The sequence below is a fragment of the Crocodylus siamensis genome, chromosome 4 (assembly GCF_052110815.1).
Source record: "Crocodylus siamensis isolate JL-2025a chromosome 4, ASM5211081v1, whole genome shotgun sequence".
Taxonomy (NCBI): domain Eukaryota; kingdom Metazoa; phylum Chordata; order Crocodylia; family Crocodylidae; genus Crocodylus; species Crocodylus siamensis.
Window position 1 is genome coordinate 205,692,384 of NC_143398.1, and position 16,473 is coordinate 205,708,856.

Here is a 16,473-nt window from a genome sequence, read left to right on the forward strand (position 1 = left end):
TAAAGAATAGCATATTGCCAAAATCATATGAAAACTGTAGTCATCAGATAGCTAACCACAAAGATAATTAAAACTATTGAACTAGGGCTTAAAAATCTAAATACAATTAATTCCATGAATTTATTTGTTGATAATCCCCAAGGACAACTTATTTCTACAAGACCGTGCAATCAATAGCTGTCAAGAGTAATTATAAATGATGATTTTCTAATTACCAATTACAAAAATGAGAAAGCAGTCAACTGTTATATCTACCTAATACAGGCAAGAAACTTTGGATTGGATGTCATGTACAAACATTTAAATGTAAAATAATAAGTTATGTGACTAATTTTGGTGATCAAGACAGGCTTGTGAAATTACTATCATTGTAAATAAGCTATATGAGAGTATGCTTATTCTGAACAACAAAGAAAAATGAATTCAGAATGAAGCAAAAATGAACTAAACATAAGGACTGGAATTTTCACAGGAACCTATTAGAATTAGATAACGATGCCTTTAGACTTAACTTCTCTGGTCTCCTTTAGAAAAACAAACCAACTCTTTAATTATGTCCCTTTTCTGTCTGGTACTAGAAAAGCATTTATAAGGTAGAATTTAATTTTTGTCCTGTTCTTGTAACTGACGGTTTTGAACAGTCAAAATAGTATCTTTATGGTACTTTTAACCATCGTCAGAATTGTTATAAACAAGCATTTATAACTGTGTTCTTGAATTTGGGTCCTGATGACAGAAATGCAGACTTAATAAATTAAGCTGCAACTCCACTATTTCCAGTAGCAAAATTACATTGGCTAGCTCTTATCTTTCAGTATCTTAACCTAATCTTCCAGTCATTTTTCAGACAGAATTACAAGTCAATGAAAGCCCCTTAGTGTGTAGGCTATTGAGGACTTGATTCAGAGCTCATTGAATCAATGGGACTTTTCCCATTGATTTAAATGAGATTTGAATTTGTCCCTGTGAATTACAAATAGAGTCCAAACACTTCCTGGGAGAAAAAAAAATGGCTTATGCACAGTGGCAGAGCAGTTAAGACATCTTGCTGTGGTTCTAGATCAGTCATTCTCAACCTTTTTCTTACACTCAGGGCACCCCTCTGAAAATGCCAGCTCATAGCAGGGTTTCCAATTGTCCATAACTTTATAGACAGACCATAAAACACAAAGCTAAACATGTCTGTCTGTAAAAGATTAAGCTGTGTAAAAAATCTAAGCCACTGGAGCTTGATTAATAGAAGCTCTGTTGCAAGAAAGAAGCTGAAGTCAGTGTTCAAGGGCAGATAGAGTAGAGCAGCACCATCTGGTGTCTGAGCTGGAGCACAGCACTCTAAAGGGAACTTTTGTCAGGGCTTTGTGACTCACAGAAATCTCCATAGCTCCCTCCCCCGCCCCAACCATATGCAGTGACCCATGCCCTGCAAGTAGGCAGACTAGTCCTTTTTGAGGGCCCATGCCAGGACAAGGGTATGGGACAAGCAGGAGTAAGCCTGGGGATGGGCTAGGGAAGGGAAGCATGAAGGGGAGGCAGCATGTCATGGGGTGTGGTCTGTGGCATCAGCGTATGGGGATTAGTAGGAGACCCCTAAAGTGGGGGGCTTCAGAGTAGAAAACCACTGCCACAGTTAAGCAGGGTTGCCAGCTCAAAAATGTTTTTTACTGATAATCTGCAAACTTCTTACTGATAGACAACAATTTTTACTATGGCTGGTATTAAACCCCTAAATTTGAACCCAGCCCTTGTCTGGAGCCTTGCAGAAGGGCTACATTTACATTACATAAAACAGATCCTATTAGAAGTCAGTGTAAACGTTTGGTTGTCAGTAAAAAGTTTGAAGGTTGTCAGTAAAAAATATTGTCTTGAGTTGGCAAGCCCGACTCTTTGATTTCATTCATTTTTTGAGCGCAGAAAAATATTATAGCAATTATTATGATTCAAAGAACTCAGAAAGATCACAACAGACCAGAATGTTTTTGACACTGTGTATCCCTATGTGAAATCTATGGATTTATCTTGTGAATCATGTGTAGGCATTTATATACCTAACAGTGCTAATATTGAACGGCACCCCCAGGCTTTGAAAGGGTCTCACAGCACACCAGACTGCCACATCATCCTGACTGAAAATCACTGCTCTAGATGCGTAAGTTGAAACCTCATTCTGGATGCAATTGTAAATGCGTACCTAGTGATGCAAGGACTCGAAGGTAGGCAGATGCGATTCTGGCCATATCACTCTCTCCTGTGCCATTGGCTATAGAAGCTAGTGCACCTTAACCACATAACTCCAAGGAGCAACTGGGCTCAGGCAAACTGCTGACTGCTGATAGTGGGTATATAGCTTTTAACAAATGTTTGTGTATGTAATATTAAGAGTTCTCACAGATATAATTGTATTTACAAATAAATGCAATTTCTAGGTATTTTTTGACTTTCCAAAGGTTCACAGTGAAACTAAAAGATCAAAAATTAAAAGGCCACTGTAAATAAAGTATAGATTTTCAGTCACCTAGACATTTAGGGTGTCCTAATGCTATAAATTTTACCCAGAAGGAACTTCGAAAATTTCAGCCTAAAATTATCAAATGGGAACCATCCTGGAAAAATAGCTCTAGTTATAAAAAGGTTTTTTTCCTGTAGCCATGCTTCCAGGAGTTTCCAGAAAATCACAATTCTCACAGGTAACACCATAAGTGAACTTCATAAATACACCATGCTGAGCTCCACAGTAATGGAATTTCTGGGTACCAGGTTTAAAAGTGTCCAGCACTAGCTTAATTCTGCTGTCACTGAAGGCATTGGAAGCTTTATTACTCACAAGTCATTCTTCTTCTCTGTGCCTAGGTTTGCCTGTCTGTAAAATGGGGATCATGATATTGACCTTCTCTAAAACACAGTTTGAGATCTAAAGATGAAAAATGCTATATATCATTATTCTTATGTTTACTACTACATGTGAGTAGAGTGAGATTAGCACTGACAACTTTTGAAAATTCCTCTTTAAAAGTCTTCGGGTGAATCATTTCAATTATGGATAATACCTTGGCACTCAATTTATATATGTATATGGTATTATGATTAGGTAACAAGTAGAAAATTAAGAGAGTATATAATATCCTGATCATTCAAAATCCGTCTGGGAAAGAAAAAAGATTTTTTTGTAATTAATGACAAATATTTTAAATATTGTTTATATGTGGAAAAGAAAAAAGGTGGTAGGACAATAACTTTCTCACAAGAATCCAGTATTATGGTCACATTACGTGCTTTTCTTGCAGAACTAGGTTATAACAATTTCTACGTAAAGGTCATTACCTTTTCTTCTGTGCTGGAACACTGCACAGAAGGACTCTCTTCTCTACAGCTCATGAAAACTATTTACCTATTTTAAATAACCTTCTCTCTCAAACTCTTTGAAACATGTTATATTTCATAAGCACCTGCCTTTAAATTTATTTATAATTATTGAGTCCTGTTAAGTTGGATTTGCCATGTGGGAAACTGGGGTTTGATTCCTGACGCACATATAACTACAGCCATTGAAGTACTGAATGTTTGGATTCAGTCTGGCCTCTGGATTCTGTCTTGATGGTCTCAAGTGGGGATGGAAAATCTGGACAGCCTCCACTCCTTCATACTCTTGCCTAGGCATATGCATCGAAGGTCTTGGTGACCTCTCATGCATACCTCATGATAGAGAAGGATCAATGGTTGCCTTGTTGTTGATTGTTGAGTTAAAGGAAAAATGTATTTCATTTTGTACTTAGTAAACTCAACACTAAAAGGCTAGTCATACATTTGCAAGCTTGCAGGAAATTATTTTCAAATGTGCTTAATATATTTCTGTGTTTAAAATATAAGTGATCCAGAAATAGCTATAAGATTTACTGAATTATTTTAGAAGCACACTTTTATATATCAATCCAAGAAAAAAAATCCTTCATAACAGATAATCACCTTTTTGAAACTGGGTTCCTGGAGTATTGAGAACTATGTTCTTAAAAAAGTTCTTTAATATATACACGGCCTTAGTGTACAATGTTATGGAGCCAAATTCCTCTTTATCTTTTAGATGGTACAACCCCATTGACTTTACCGAGATTTCATGAGCTGTCAGTCAAACTGAATTTGATTTACAACCCTTCTGTTTAACTTACCAGGTACCTTTAATAATAAAAGATGTTTTCTCTAATAATAAATTATGCTTTTCCTATATAGAGTATAGAATTTAAGTGAAGTTTTCTTTCAAAAACTAAATAAGATTTTTAATTTTACAGTATTGTGTGGTACTAGAGAAATGTTACAGTGTTCAAATTACAAATTAAATGTAATTTTTTTCAATTATTTTTTCACATTTGACGTATTAATGTAATCTCTTAAGAATAGGACATTAACTGTCTCACTTTTTAAAATGTTTTTTATTTGCATACTTTGGGGGGGTTGCTAGAGATAGTGCATGGATATATATGATAATCCACATAGACTAACTATTAATCTATAGTACTCAATGAACCATCATCCAGGGATGGGGCAAATGAAAATAATCCTTGTTTTTTCAATGTGTAGGTAAATTTCTCATTTCCTACATATTAGCAATTATGCTAATTTACAAGCCAGTGATAATTTTAGGTGCAATGAGCACAACTGTAACACATGCCCAATAAGGTCCTGAAATAGAAACTAGTCTCTATTATCAGATAAGTATTTTGACTCCTAGCACTTTTTGAAGCATACACAAATCAATACACAATTTAAATCAGCCTAAAGCCTTTTTTCTGAATGACACTGTTTGTTGCTGAAATTCAACAAAATACCTTGAACTTCATATTCACTTACATTGCATTTTGTTGTCAAAAAAAATATACATTCTAAATACAATTCAGGCACAACATTTCATTTTTTATCTTCTTCTCTCTCCCAGTGGATTTTAACAAATCTCAGTTTCCTTCAAAGTACCAAGTCAATTTTCAGTATTATGTTTTTTAATCCTTTTGACAGTTTTCTTTTTTTTTAATGTCTTAAAAGTCACTTTTGTGATGTAAGGCAGACAAAAAAGGCCCAGCTCTGCTTCTGCTAAGTGGGAGAAAGAGCAATGGGAGAAATACACTTGATTCTGCTCTATATTCTGCATTTGGGTAACTGCAGAATTACTAATCCTGGGGCACATCTACATACACATATTAATGCACAGCAATAACCTCCAGCGCATATTGTCCTGGAGTTTATTGCTCCTGGGTACCGCATTTACATATGCACCCACTGTTTGAGCCAAGTCAGAGAAGCCCTGGCTGGCAGAGAGTCCAGGGAGTCAGCCTGCCAGCCCAGGGCTGGTCTGGCCTGGCTCAGTGTGCCATGGAGTGGCTGGCTGGGGCAGGAGAGTGCTTCAGTGCAGGGCTAGTCAGCAGGCAGCCTCCACACTGAAGCGCTCTCATGCCCTAGCCAGCCGGGTCAGTGTCTACACATGCACTGCTACACAGGAAAAAAAACTCTGCAACAGGATAGTACTTGTATTTACTAGTTTCCTGTGGCCTAACAGGGCCACATGTGTAAATGCTGAGATGTGTGGAGCTAATTAGGCAATTCTGCAATAAACATCTCATGGAGACGTGCCCTGGGACTGCATCCAGATGAGCACAGCCACATAGTACCCAGATCCCAGAGTCAAAAAACCCCACACAGAAAAAAACGGGGTGACGCACGTGGCTGCAGTGTGCGCTGCCCTAAACTGGAGCCTGGCCCATGGAAGCCATGCTCTGGCTGCCAGCCAGTCTTCCAGTGGTAAGAGCACCATGGATGCAGCTTTCCCAGCCCCCAGGACAGACTGCTGGGGCCTGAACAGTTGTTGGTTCCAGCCTTCCATGGGTGATGGGTGCCTCCTGATCCTGGGGGGCCCCCCAACAGCTGATCACTGACCAGTAGCGGGGAGTCTTGCAGTGGCCAATCGCAAACATGGAAGTGCCACCAGTGCTTCTCTCAGAACCCCCACACTCTCAGATGGGGCACTGGCTGTCGCTCCCCGCTCCCCGGCCAGTGGTGGCCAATCTCAGGGGGGCACATGCTCCCCCCACGCGTTGCCTATGCAGCCTTTCCTACCTCACTTGGGGTAACCTGCTGTGCTCCAGAGTTTGCATGGCATGGGTGTTCCCTGGGGACAAGTAACAGCAGCACAAGGTGTGCCACTGCTTCTTGCTCGGGAACCAAACATCCATGCTTGTCTGAATGCAGCCCTGGAGTTCTAACCTTAACAATAATAAACCCAAATTAACTTAACTTGAATGCAAATTGAAACAAAGGAAGGAAGGAAGATGAAAAGAAATCAACCTAAGAATTCATTTTTATAATACATAGGGAAAAATAAACAAGACCATTTTCAAAAGAAGTCATGCCATTTCCTACAGCTTTAACAATATTGATACATTTTGCCTGCAATTTATTCTGTGATATTTGAGTTTGCATGTGTTGGTAAAATAAGATTTCCTCTTAAATACTGTTCAAGGCTATAATTGGTTCCATTGCCTGAAACACACAGTACATGATATGGGGCATTTTTATGACAACTGAGCTGTAGAAATTGCAAGCTTTTTTTTTTTAAAAAAAAGACTTCTGAGCCCTGGCAGCCTATATAACTATTGAAAAGAAAAACAAATAAGAGACTGCTTACATGTTTGTATTAGCAGTTGACGTCAGCCATTCACCAGCCAAACCAATAATATCCAGCCCAGTGGAAAGCTGGTTGAAAAACCGAGGATGACCTGGAAAGATGATTGAAAACAACTGAAAACAAACCCTTCCTTGTTATATTTAACATTTGACTTTTCTCTCATCAGTCACTTCAATAATCTAGCTTTATAAGACAAAATGCATTATGCTAATATCTTGCCAGCAGGCACATTTACATGTTCATTAATGCACAGTAGTTATGTGTACAATCAAGTACTAAATGCGTAGTAACCAGCATTACTGTGCAGTAGTGCCAGCACACACCTTTTTAGTGATGCTACTATTCAGTAGCCTAATAATGCTATGCAGTAGCATTATAGCGTTAGCACTGTTTGTGATATGATGTGCTACTGCACAGTATTATTAGGCTACTGTGCAGTTAGCATCTCATGTAGACATACCCAGTGAAACTTTTCAGACAATTCATGTCTGTGAGTTCAGTTATTTTCTTATCACAAACTTCTAAAATGTTGCAGGCTGCCTTCTTAATACAATGTAGGCAAACACATTCTCAGCCTCACAGCCAAAAGACTGTTTTGGGCCTTATTCTGATTGATGGCCCTCGAGCTATAATTCAGGGGTTACATACTTCATGGTCTGCAGATGTTGGCTAAAATTGCATGTAAATGGGAAAAAGAGGAAAGCTCTATAGAATACATACATTGGTCAACATAGGATGGAATGAATAGAGTCAGCAATGGCAGACAGCCTGAGCTAAATGGACTTCTTGACAGTAAATATAAGTCACATTGGGTCTGGTACTGCTTTTGTATTATGATAAGATTCCCGAAGTCTTCAACAAGAAAGATTAGTCCCTGAACAAATTTTGAAATAGGAGATTCAGCTAAAGAAAAATTAGGACAATGCTACAAACACTTCTGTAAATTATTTCAGAGTCACTTATGCTGCTCCAATTCAGCTGGAATTTCTTTGTAAAGAAAGAGTAAGACTAAATATAAGAACAAATTAAACTATTCCTCTAAGACAAAGGTATAGTAATCTTATCAAAAGTAGGGGTGTTTTTTTGTCCAGATTATTTTGCTCAGAGTCCCTTGATCAGAAACTCCTCGTTCCTGGAGACTGAACTACTCAGAACAGTTATAAAGTGCAAAATTCTCCTAATAATTGAATAGTTAAACTTTTAGAAAAATGATAAGGGTCCATTTTTTACAATAAAAAGGGACAATGTCAGGTCAGATTTGGTCCAACATTTATCATGAACATGAACAGTTTAAAGAAACCTCAATTCTGATCAAAATGTTACCATTTTATATTCCAAAATTCCAGTGGAAACAATTTATATCAAATAAATATTACTCTGCTCTGTTGATGTCCCCAGCAGTCTGTAAAACCCAAATCCTGTAAAAAACCTGACTATATATATGCATGAGACAAGTTAATTTACCTTGGTTTTGCCTTTCTCTCATGTTGAACCCCCACAGACAAGAATATTATTAATAACAAAAAGAGAATTAGAACTTTGGAATCACTTCAGTCTTACTAAAAGGCAAGACATATCCTTCTCCCACTGAAATCAACTGAGATACTAGCAGGGTTGGGTCCCCATGGTGGTGTTAATGACATATTTGATAAAGCAAACTGTTTAAAATCAACTGTGTTCCTTTCATGCTGAAACATAAACTTCCAGCAATTGACCTGAACAATGAGGCGCTGAGTAATAATTCACTAACTTCATAGTAGTAATAGTAAAATTGTAGAAAAGGACTTCACTGTAGAGTCTGTTGCAGATCCTATATATGCTACATATTTATGACTCATTGTCTGTACAACTTCATGACATAGAAGCTATATAACAGTCCACTGACTGAACAACCTTCCTAAACAATATGCAACTTATTAAACATGCATTAATTATTATCTTCTGTTTTCTGCTCATTTTAAATGAATTGCTAATATATTCCACATTTCACTTGCAACCCCACTACCAGGGATGAGATACATGCTGGGGTTAGCTATTTTTCTCACTCCGCTGCATAGCTAAATGATACCAGGTTTTTTACAGTTATATAGCAGTAACAAGCCATAGTTTTTCTGATACCATTAAACCACCCAGATGTAGCCGAAGTTTTGCACGGTCCAGAAAATGATATGCTAAATGAACAGAAATGTTTCTTTCCAGTTACTGCTCTGCTGATCAGTGGCTGGGAAGAGGCTAAATAGAGGTTATAGTGTCATGGATTATCTTTTTGTTTTGTAAATCAATGATTCTTCTCTTGCTGGCTTGACACAGGGTTTGAGAAACTCTTTTAAGAAGTCACCTACTTTATCTTCTGTTCATGCTTTCAGCAAGAATCTTATTTCCTTATGATGGATTACTTTTTTAAATGAGAAGGAAGAAATTTCATTGATTTCAATGGGCGTTTTGCTTGAAGAAAGTCTTCACAAATTTGGGGACCTCCAGTGAAGTTAATGGGAGGTATAGGAGTGCTGATTTGTTATAAAGCCTGAAGTTTCTGTTTTTAAGTCTTCACCCGCTGCTACAGTGTCCGCATTTGCTCACATCTGGCCTCTTTTCTCAGTGGTCAGGTCATTCTTAAAGAGCATGAGTGAGAAGCAGCTGCCAATGTATATAACACTAGCAGGAAGAGGCATGGCAAAAGTACTAGCCATACAACCACACTTACAGTACGATATAAGTGTACAACAGCCAAGGGATTGTATATTAATTAAAGCTGCAGTAACTATTCCTTTTTCCTGAAAGAACCGGTTGAAAAGGCCTGGGTTTGGGAGTCTGAAATATGCTGTGTCTGGTTTGAAAGGGCACAAAACAACACCCTTGAAGAAATGAAACAGTGGGGTGTGTGTGCTGGGAGGAGAAGACTAACAAAAATTAACACATCATTTCCCCAGTTGTGTTGCTTAGTGAAACTTGACAGGTTGAGGGGTGGGGAGGGGAAGCCATAAGGAAAATTTTAAAAGCTTTGTGGGACCGGGGAAGGAATGCCCTCACTGATAGCCTCTGGGGAAAGCTCCCAAGGGAAGAAGTGAAGCCATCCCCGTGTCAACAGTCCAGAGCCACCCTGACTACTGGGGGCAGGAGTTGGCGCCTCAGGCCAGTCGTGCTGGGGACGGAAGCCCAGCCGTGCCCGGTGCGGGGCTGAACACGAGTCGGGCAAGACCAGCCCGCGGGGAGGAGGGAAAGTTTTGCTCCACGCGGGAGCTGGGGCTCGCTATTATTATCGGGTCTTAGGATGGCAGCCTCTTTTCCAGGAAGCGCCTGGCGAACATAAAGAAGAAAAACTGCAAATGCAGCGTCATTTATCCCCTCATTTGCCTAACGACATCGCTGCCCAGGGGCGCGGGCCGCTCGCCTCTCATCCAGCGCAGAGATCAAGTCTCCCAGGCCTGTGGCCGGCGCCGCCCGCGGGCCCGTGCGAGCGGCGCCCCCCGCGCCCTCCCGTCCCGCGGGTGCTCGCGGCGCCGCTGGCGGTACCTGTGCGCACCCCGTACTTCAGGGTGTCCCTGCAGTCCACCAGGATCTGCTCCAGCGACTCGGGGTTGTCGGACAGCTCCAGGTTGAAGCCCTCCATGCCCTCCAGCAGCTGGTGCGGGTGGTGGAAGTCCAGCACCTTGGTGGAGCGGTCGAAGGTCTTGCGCACGTAGTTGAGGAGGATGTCCAGCACTTCCAGCAGGAACTGCACGGTCTGCTCCTCGCCGTTCTTGGCGGGCAGGAGGTCTGCGGGGCCAAGGGGCCGTCAGTGCAAGCCCTCCCCATCCTCCCGGGGCATCGCCTCCCGCCTGCCCAGCCCCGGCCCTCCCCCGGGCTGCGAGGGCACAAGAGGCAGACGCCGCTCCCCCCGGGAAGGGATCCCGGCTGCTGCCTCTGCCCAGCCAGGAGTTGCTGGATCGATAGCGACAGCCCCTTGCACCTCCGAGAGCCAGGCCGTCCCCACGAGGTCCGCCGCACGCCCTGGCAGCGAGCACGTGCCCGGGAGGGAGCGGTCCCAACACCCGCGCACTTGGGCTCTGGCACGGCGCCCCCAGCACAGCGCCGGCCGCGCCTCGCGCGGGGAGGACCGAGGGTTTCCCCGCCAGCCAAGGGGAACGATGCGGGACGGGGCCAGGGCCTGCGCCCGCCGGGGCCAGCGACGCGGCTGCCCCGGAGCGGAGCGGCCGCCCGGGGCCGCGGGCTGCGCTCACCTCTGGCGTACAGGTTGGAGAAGTCCGTCTCGGTCCGCCGGAACCGGGCTTCCTTCTCGCTGTTCTCGCAGGCCAGCAGGTTCTTGGAGGACTGCCTTTCCTTCAGGGAGCTCACGATCCGGCTCTTGTCCTCCAGGCTGTTGTTGCGTTGCAAGAACCCTACATGGTTATTGCAAGGGGCGCAGGTTAGGGTCTTCTCGTTGCCCAGCATGTTTAGAGACATTTCAAGCAGCTCCCCAGACAACAGTGCAACGCGGAGTTCGCTCTGGATCTAGCTAATGAGGTCGGGAATAAGCGTATTTATGGGGATTGTTTGCCTCGAGGAAGGAAAGCTCGAAATGACATCGACTGCAGAAACCCAGCCATGCAAAAAAACAAATTCTCGTCATTTAGTGCAGTGGTAAATTCTTATTAAGTCGATCAGACAGATTCCACTTCAGTAACCAGCCACGGGAAGAGTTCAGGATGAGTCAATGCTATTGCACCCTGCAGGCGGAGTTTATGGACCTCGCAGGCAGAGGGGCAATGGTGTATGATTAAAATCAGGGCCACTCGGTTTCCCTCCTCGTGTTGCCATCATGCAAAAAAAGGATGGCAGCAGCTGACTGAGCTGGAAGGGCCTTCGGGTCTAGAAGATACTGAGGGCACTGACCACTCCGACTCCCCTCTGACTGTTGGGGGACAGGGGCTAATCGCGTCAAAATACGAAAAGATGCCGATTTTGAAAAACAAACCCCAACCCCGTATTGTTTATGAGGGGGGGCATTTTGTCATAACTTCTGAAAAACAGTTATTACTGGAAATAAAGCCCTACAGCTCTAATGCCCGCGGTCGGAGGCGTCATTTCAGAGGCCCTGGGTCCATGGGAACTGGGCTATAAAGTCGTGTTAAATTGCTTTAATTAATGAGAAACAAAGTAATTTTTAGTTGCATTAAGGCCAAACCGACTCAAACGAGGACAAGTCCAATGTCAGAAACCCTTCCCGGGGAATCAGGGCTCCCGGGATGGCACGTGGATGCGTATTTCCCGTACAGCGCCCAGGTGCGTGGTCCCGAGCGCTGCAGAAACTCCGGCCAAACCCCGCCTGCTCCGCTCGCATTGCAGCACGGGGCCTCTTGGGGCAGCGGTAAGGCGACATAACCAAGCGGGCCACTGTGAAGCTGGGCGAGGTCTGCAGCCAGCTGCGAGCCAGGGCTTCCCACTCAGCCCGCCTGCTTGGAAGCGGGTCGTGCATCTTCCATCAGCCCTGACTTGGAATCAATCAAAAGAAACCTCGTTTCGCCGAGCTGCTGGCTCCCTCCACCCGCTGCCGGTGACCGAGCTCTCCCAGGCCGCCTTGTCGCCTGCTGGCTAGTGAGTAGCTGGCTAGTGAGGGCTAACCTGTCTTCGCCAAACCTCCAGGGCCTGAGAAACCCGCCGTCCCGCATGACTGAGAACTGGCCGAAGGGCAGGGAGCTGCTACCCCTTGCTTATCGGCAGGGGAGAGGGCAAGGCAAGGACTCTACTGCCAGCTACAGCAAGGGACAGGCCATTTCCGCCCTGGACCTCCCTCGTCCAGTCCGAGCCAGCACTGCAGGGAGCACTGAAGAGGAAGTGATCCCTTGGGGAGCTGCCTGTTCTGGAAGCCCCTCATTTCGTGTCTCAAATTACCTAAGGGAAATGGAGCCGAGACAATAGCCCTTATTACCCGGGCAATCTAGGGTCACTGGAACATCTGGCACATAAGCCTTCTCCCAGGAGAGGAGAGGGCTTCTTCTATGCCAGAGCCTTTCCCCGGATGTCTTTATCCTCCACACTGCCATTTGATAAGCATCTCTGCACGCCCCAGCGACTCTTCCTCTGCCCTCACGTGCAGTTAGGAACATGACCCTCTAAAGTCAGAAGAGTTCAGTAAGGGGGTCTCAGACCTGCCGCCGTTCCTCGTTTAAAATGAACTATTTCTTACAATAAAACCTAGCACTGTCAGTAGGTGATCTGCTAATAAAGTGAAACAGGTTGCAGCATTTATTGATGTTGAAATAATAGGTACAAATTAGGCATGCATCCTACAGTGACTCTCTCTCTCCAGGTAATAGGACCTGACTTGTTTTACTCTCTTTGAAAGGAATCCAATTATTTGTTTCCTCGGAAGGTAGTAGATTAGCTGGAAACGTGCACTACAAGAAGTCACCTAAACAGACATCTACTCAGAAAAAAATCATGATTCCTCACTGTTGCACGCCTCCGATAGCGTTAAATATTAACATATTATCAGGGTGAAAAGAAACCTATCTTTGGAAAGATTTCCGATAGGAAAACACAGGGGCAGAGCCTTCATTACAGACGAAGGTCGTAACCGCTTCCTGAAAGGCAGAACATTTTATTTAATTTCTTAATCTTTTCACCTGGTGAGAAGGGTCGTCTTGCTGCTCAAGGGAGGGGCTGCCCCTGCCGGCTGGTCTCAGCCACTCACTCCCAGACCGATCTCGGGAGGTGGCATCACCCTCAGGAGGGCGAACAGGGGCCTTCGGCGGAAGAACACGCCCCACCTTGCCATCTGCATAACCCCAACCTGACATCATGAATGCGGGCAAACCAGATCAATTCTGGATCAAATCGACGGCTTTACAGGTGAACTAGTAATACCTAGCAAGTGAAAGCTTCAGCCATTTAGTGAGCGGCAAGCCATTTAATGAGCAGGGACTCTCCTAGCGGCGGTTAACGTTACCGTAGTCCAACACACGAGGCTCATGCCCCTGGGTGGGAGTTCTCAGTTACGTGGTACCCAACACGCGGGCACATCTTGCGTTTTTTGCTCACCCAAAGCCTCCAGCTAAATCAGTAGACATTTTGAGTGAGCAAGAATGACCAATCAGGGCTGTGCATTAGGATCTATTTATAGCCCCACTCGGACTAAGATGTCACGCATTACTGAGCACCTTGGGGAGCAGAGACTAGAGGACAGAGTTACAAAAGGATTGAGGGACCTGTTGCCGCTTTACATCTGCTTACATAATTCGCGGAGTTCTTTCAACTACAATATCATTTTAATGGAACTTGGTGATTTTATTACATAAGGGCAATCGGATTGATTAAAGCTGCCCCCGGAGGGAACAGCCTGCTGCCCTGCGATTGGCTGGCTCCATCATGCGAACTTCCGGTCACATCTCCTGGTTTCTAGCCCTCGCCTCTGAACGGGTGACCGGGAAACAGGGAACACGCAGAACGGGAGAGGAGTCGATCGTGTGTCACCGTGCTCCGACGCTCTTTCCATGCCTGACAATAAGCCCATGAATACATGGAAACCTTTGTCTGTACCCAATTTACGTACATAAATGAGGAATTCTGCTGGAAAGATTACTGGCCACACTATTTCTCGTCTAGGTGAGACTACCAACACCTCTCCTCACTGCTACAGTCAACATTAAACTGCAAGTTATTTTACTAGATTTGCATTAATAGGCGTAGGACGTTTAAAAAGCTAATTTTTTTCTGAGTATTGACAACTTGAGTCCGGAATTTCGGCATAAGCGCAGTCAAAGTGCAAAGGAGACAGTAGTATTTTCACACCACAGGAGGGAGGGAAAAACCCACAAAAATGGAAGGAGTGTAGGAAATCTCCCCAGAGCTGGTTTACATCGCGGATCTATTCCAGATAATCGACTCCAGCTTCCGTCCCAGAATCACAACAGCATTCCTCAATACACGCGCCTGATTTTCACTAAATCCTTCACAAACCGATATCCCCTTTTCAAAAGCTCCTAAATGAATGAGGAGGTGAAGTCTCCTAATTTTTCATCTGATTCATTTGGGCTCCTTTGAAAACAAATGCATCCTACTGTGTCGTTAGTTATTCTGCAGAGCACCATTATCAGGTCAGGGAAAGCGGACTGGGGTTGCTGTTGAAGAGGCATCCGAACAATTTTTACTAAATCTAGCCCTTCCTCTGATTTCAGGGACAATAGTGTCACGTAGATGCTGGAAGCCTGGGGTCATAATGAATGACTGAGGGACGAATTGTAGCCAACAGTGAAAAAGCCCGCAATACCAGCCAGCTTTGCTGACAATGAAAATGCATCAAACCATTCACAAGATGGTCTTTTTCCCCCCATTTCAGACTTGAGAAGAAAGCAGTCTTCCTTAACTAGGCCAATCGGTTGGGAAAACGATGCTACACACGCAGCTGCTGAAAATATTTTTTTTTTCATTTAAATTAAAAGTAAAGTGATTTTTCCTCCTTTTCTTTGCGATGAACCCTATTCTGAACTTTATTTAAGCTCTGCATTAAAAATAAATCGACATAAAAAGCAGATCTGCCCGACATACACAGATAAACGATTCGGAGGTTTCTAGTTCCTTGTAACTCCATCATGTGGAACAGCATCATGTGGATTTAGAGGAATGGCAGGTATCAGTCCAAAAAAAGGGGAAATCTAATAGTAATGATTGCCATAATATCACTATTGCAAAAAACAACAGTAATATATGTCTGTAATTAAAATAGTACTTAGCAGCAGGAAGGTATTATTTAGTTACCACAGGTAACTTTTATTAGTGAGCATGAGTTACACAGACTGTGATTACATATAAACAGCGGCTGGGTAAAAAACCTCCAAACAATTAGTGTACAAGATGAAGTACCCTGTATTACCACTGGATAATTTTAGTACGTATAAACCAGACGAGTAATAAAGGGAACAGCACTGAAAGCAAAGAGCGAGCCTGCAATGAAATGCAGATTCCCTTTATTACTTGTCTGTGTTTGTTTCCCAACGAGCTTGTTCTTTGTTTTGAATTCCCTCCACACCCGCCCAGTTCAGCCGCTCTTCCTCCTTCAAAAGCCAAAATGGTGGGATACTTCCTTTCCAGTTTACCTTCAATAACACCTACATTGTGTGCTGCTGTGATGTCCCTCTATAACCCTGGCAACACAGAACAAACCCAGCGGTGCGTTACTTTATCAGTTCTGCTTGCCGTGCTAAATTAAAATGATGATGAAAAAGCCCATCGCTCCAGCCACTGAAGGGACCGGTAGGAAAATGGTCCATTAAACCCAGAGCAGGAGCTATTTATAGAAAGGAGCGACTACTCGTGCAGACCACCACTGGGGTCACATGCAGGCTTTTGCAGAGTGAAGAGGTAAGGCGCTGCCAGCCCAGGGGCTCCCTTCGTCCCCAACCCGCGTGGAAGAAAACACGAGCGCGGTTCAGGGCGAGATCAGGCCTTGCAATGGCTCCTGGCCCCGCGGGAGTGCTGCCACCACTCATGTCCAGCCCTGAACCCTCCCGGCCCTGGAGGGGAACCGGGTAGGGGAGGAAATCATTCCTATTCAGAGCAGGCAGGGGCTGCGGGAACGGGGAAGGGGCTTGGCTCTCAGATAATGGAGACTGGCCGGTTTGTCTCCGAAAGGGACGGCGCCAGAAAGAAACGTGGAGAGGCGAGGACAGCTTGTTATCTGCAAATGGATCTCTTGCTATAACGTCGCAATCTGACAGCGGATTTGTTTCCCTGCCTTCCTTGCATGTGCCCGCGCGCTGACTGGCTGCCAGCCCTATCTCGCGAGCGCAGCTCTCTGACGAATTGCTCTTTAATAAGGCTCTCGTTAATCT

General features: G+C 44.1%; 1 protein-coding gene across 2 annotated transcripts in view; it reads right to left on the reverse strand.

The window, feature by feature from the left end:
* The window catches only part of GAD1 (glutamate decarboxylase 1), a 44,519-nt gene that overhangs the window by 23,132 nt on the left and 4,914 nt on the right, over positions 1 to 16,473 (reverse strand). For both annotated transcript variants that reach the window (XM_090045490.1, XM_090045489.1), the window contains exons 4-6: positions 10,885 to 11,043; positions 10,178 to 10,420; positions 6,665 to 6,755 (exon numbers count right to left, since the gene is read on the reverse strand). In XM_090045490.1, the coding sequence (XP_089901616.1) occupies positions 6,665 to 6,755; positions 10,178 to 10,420; positions 10,885 to 11,043 (493 nt within the window). The remainder of the gene's footprint in view (positions 1 to 6,664; positions 6,756 to 10,177; positions 10,421 to 10,884; positions 11,044 to 16,473) is intronic.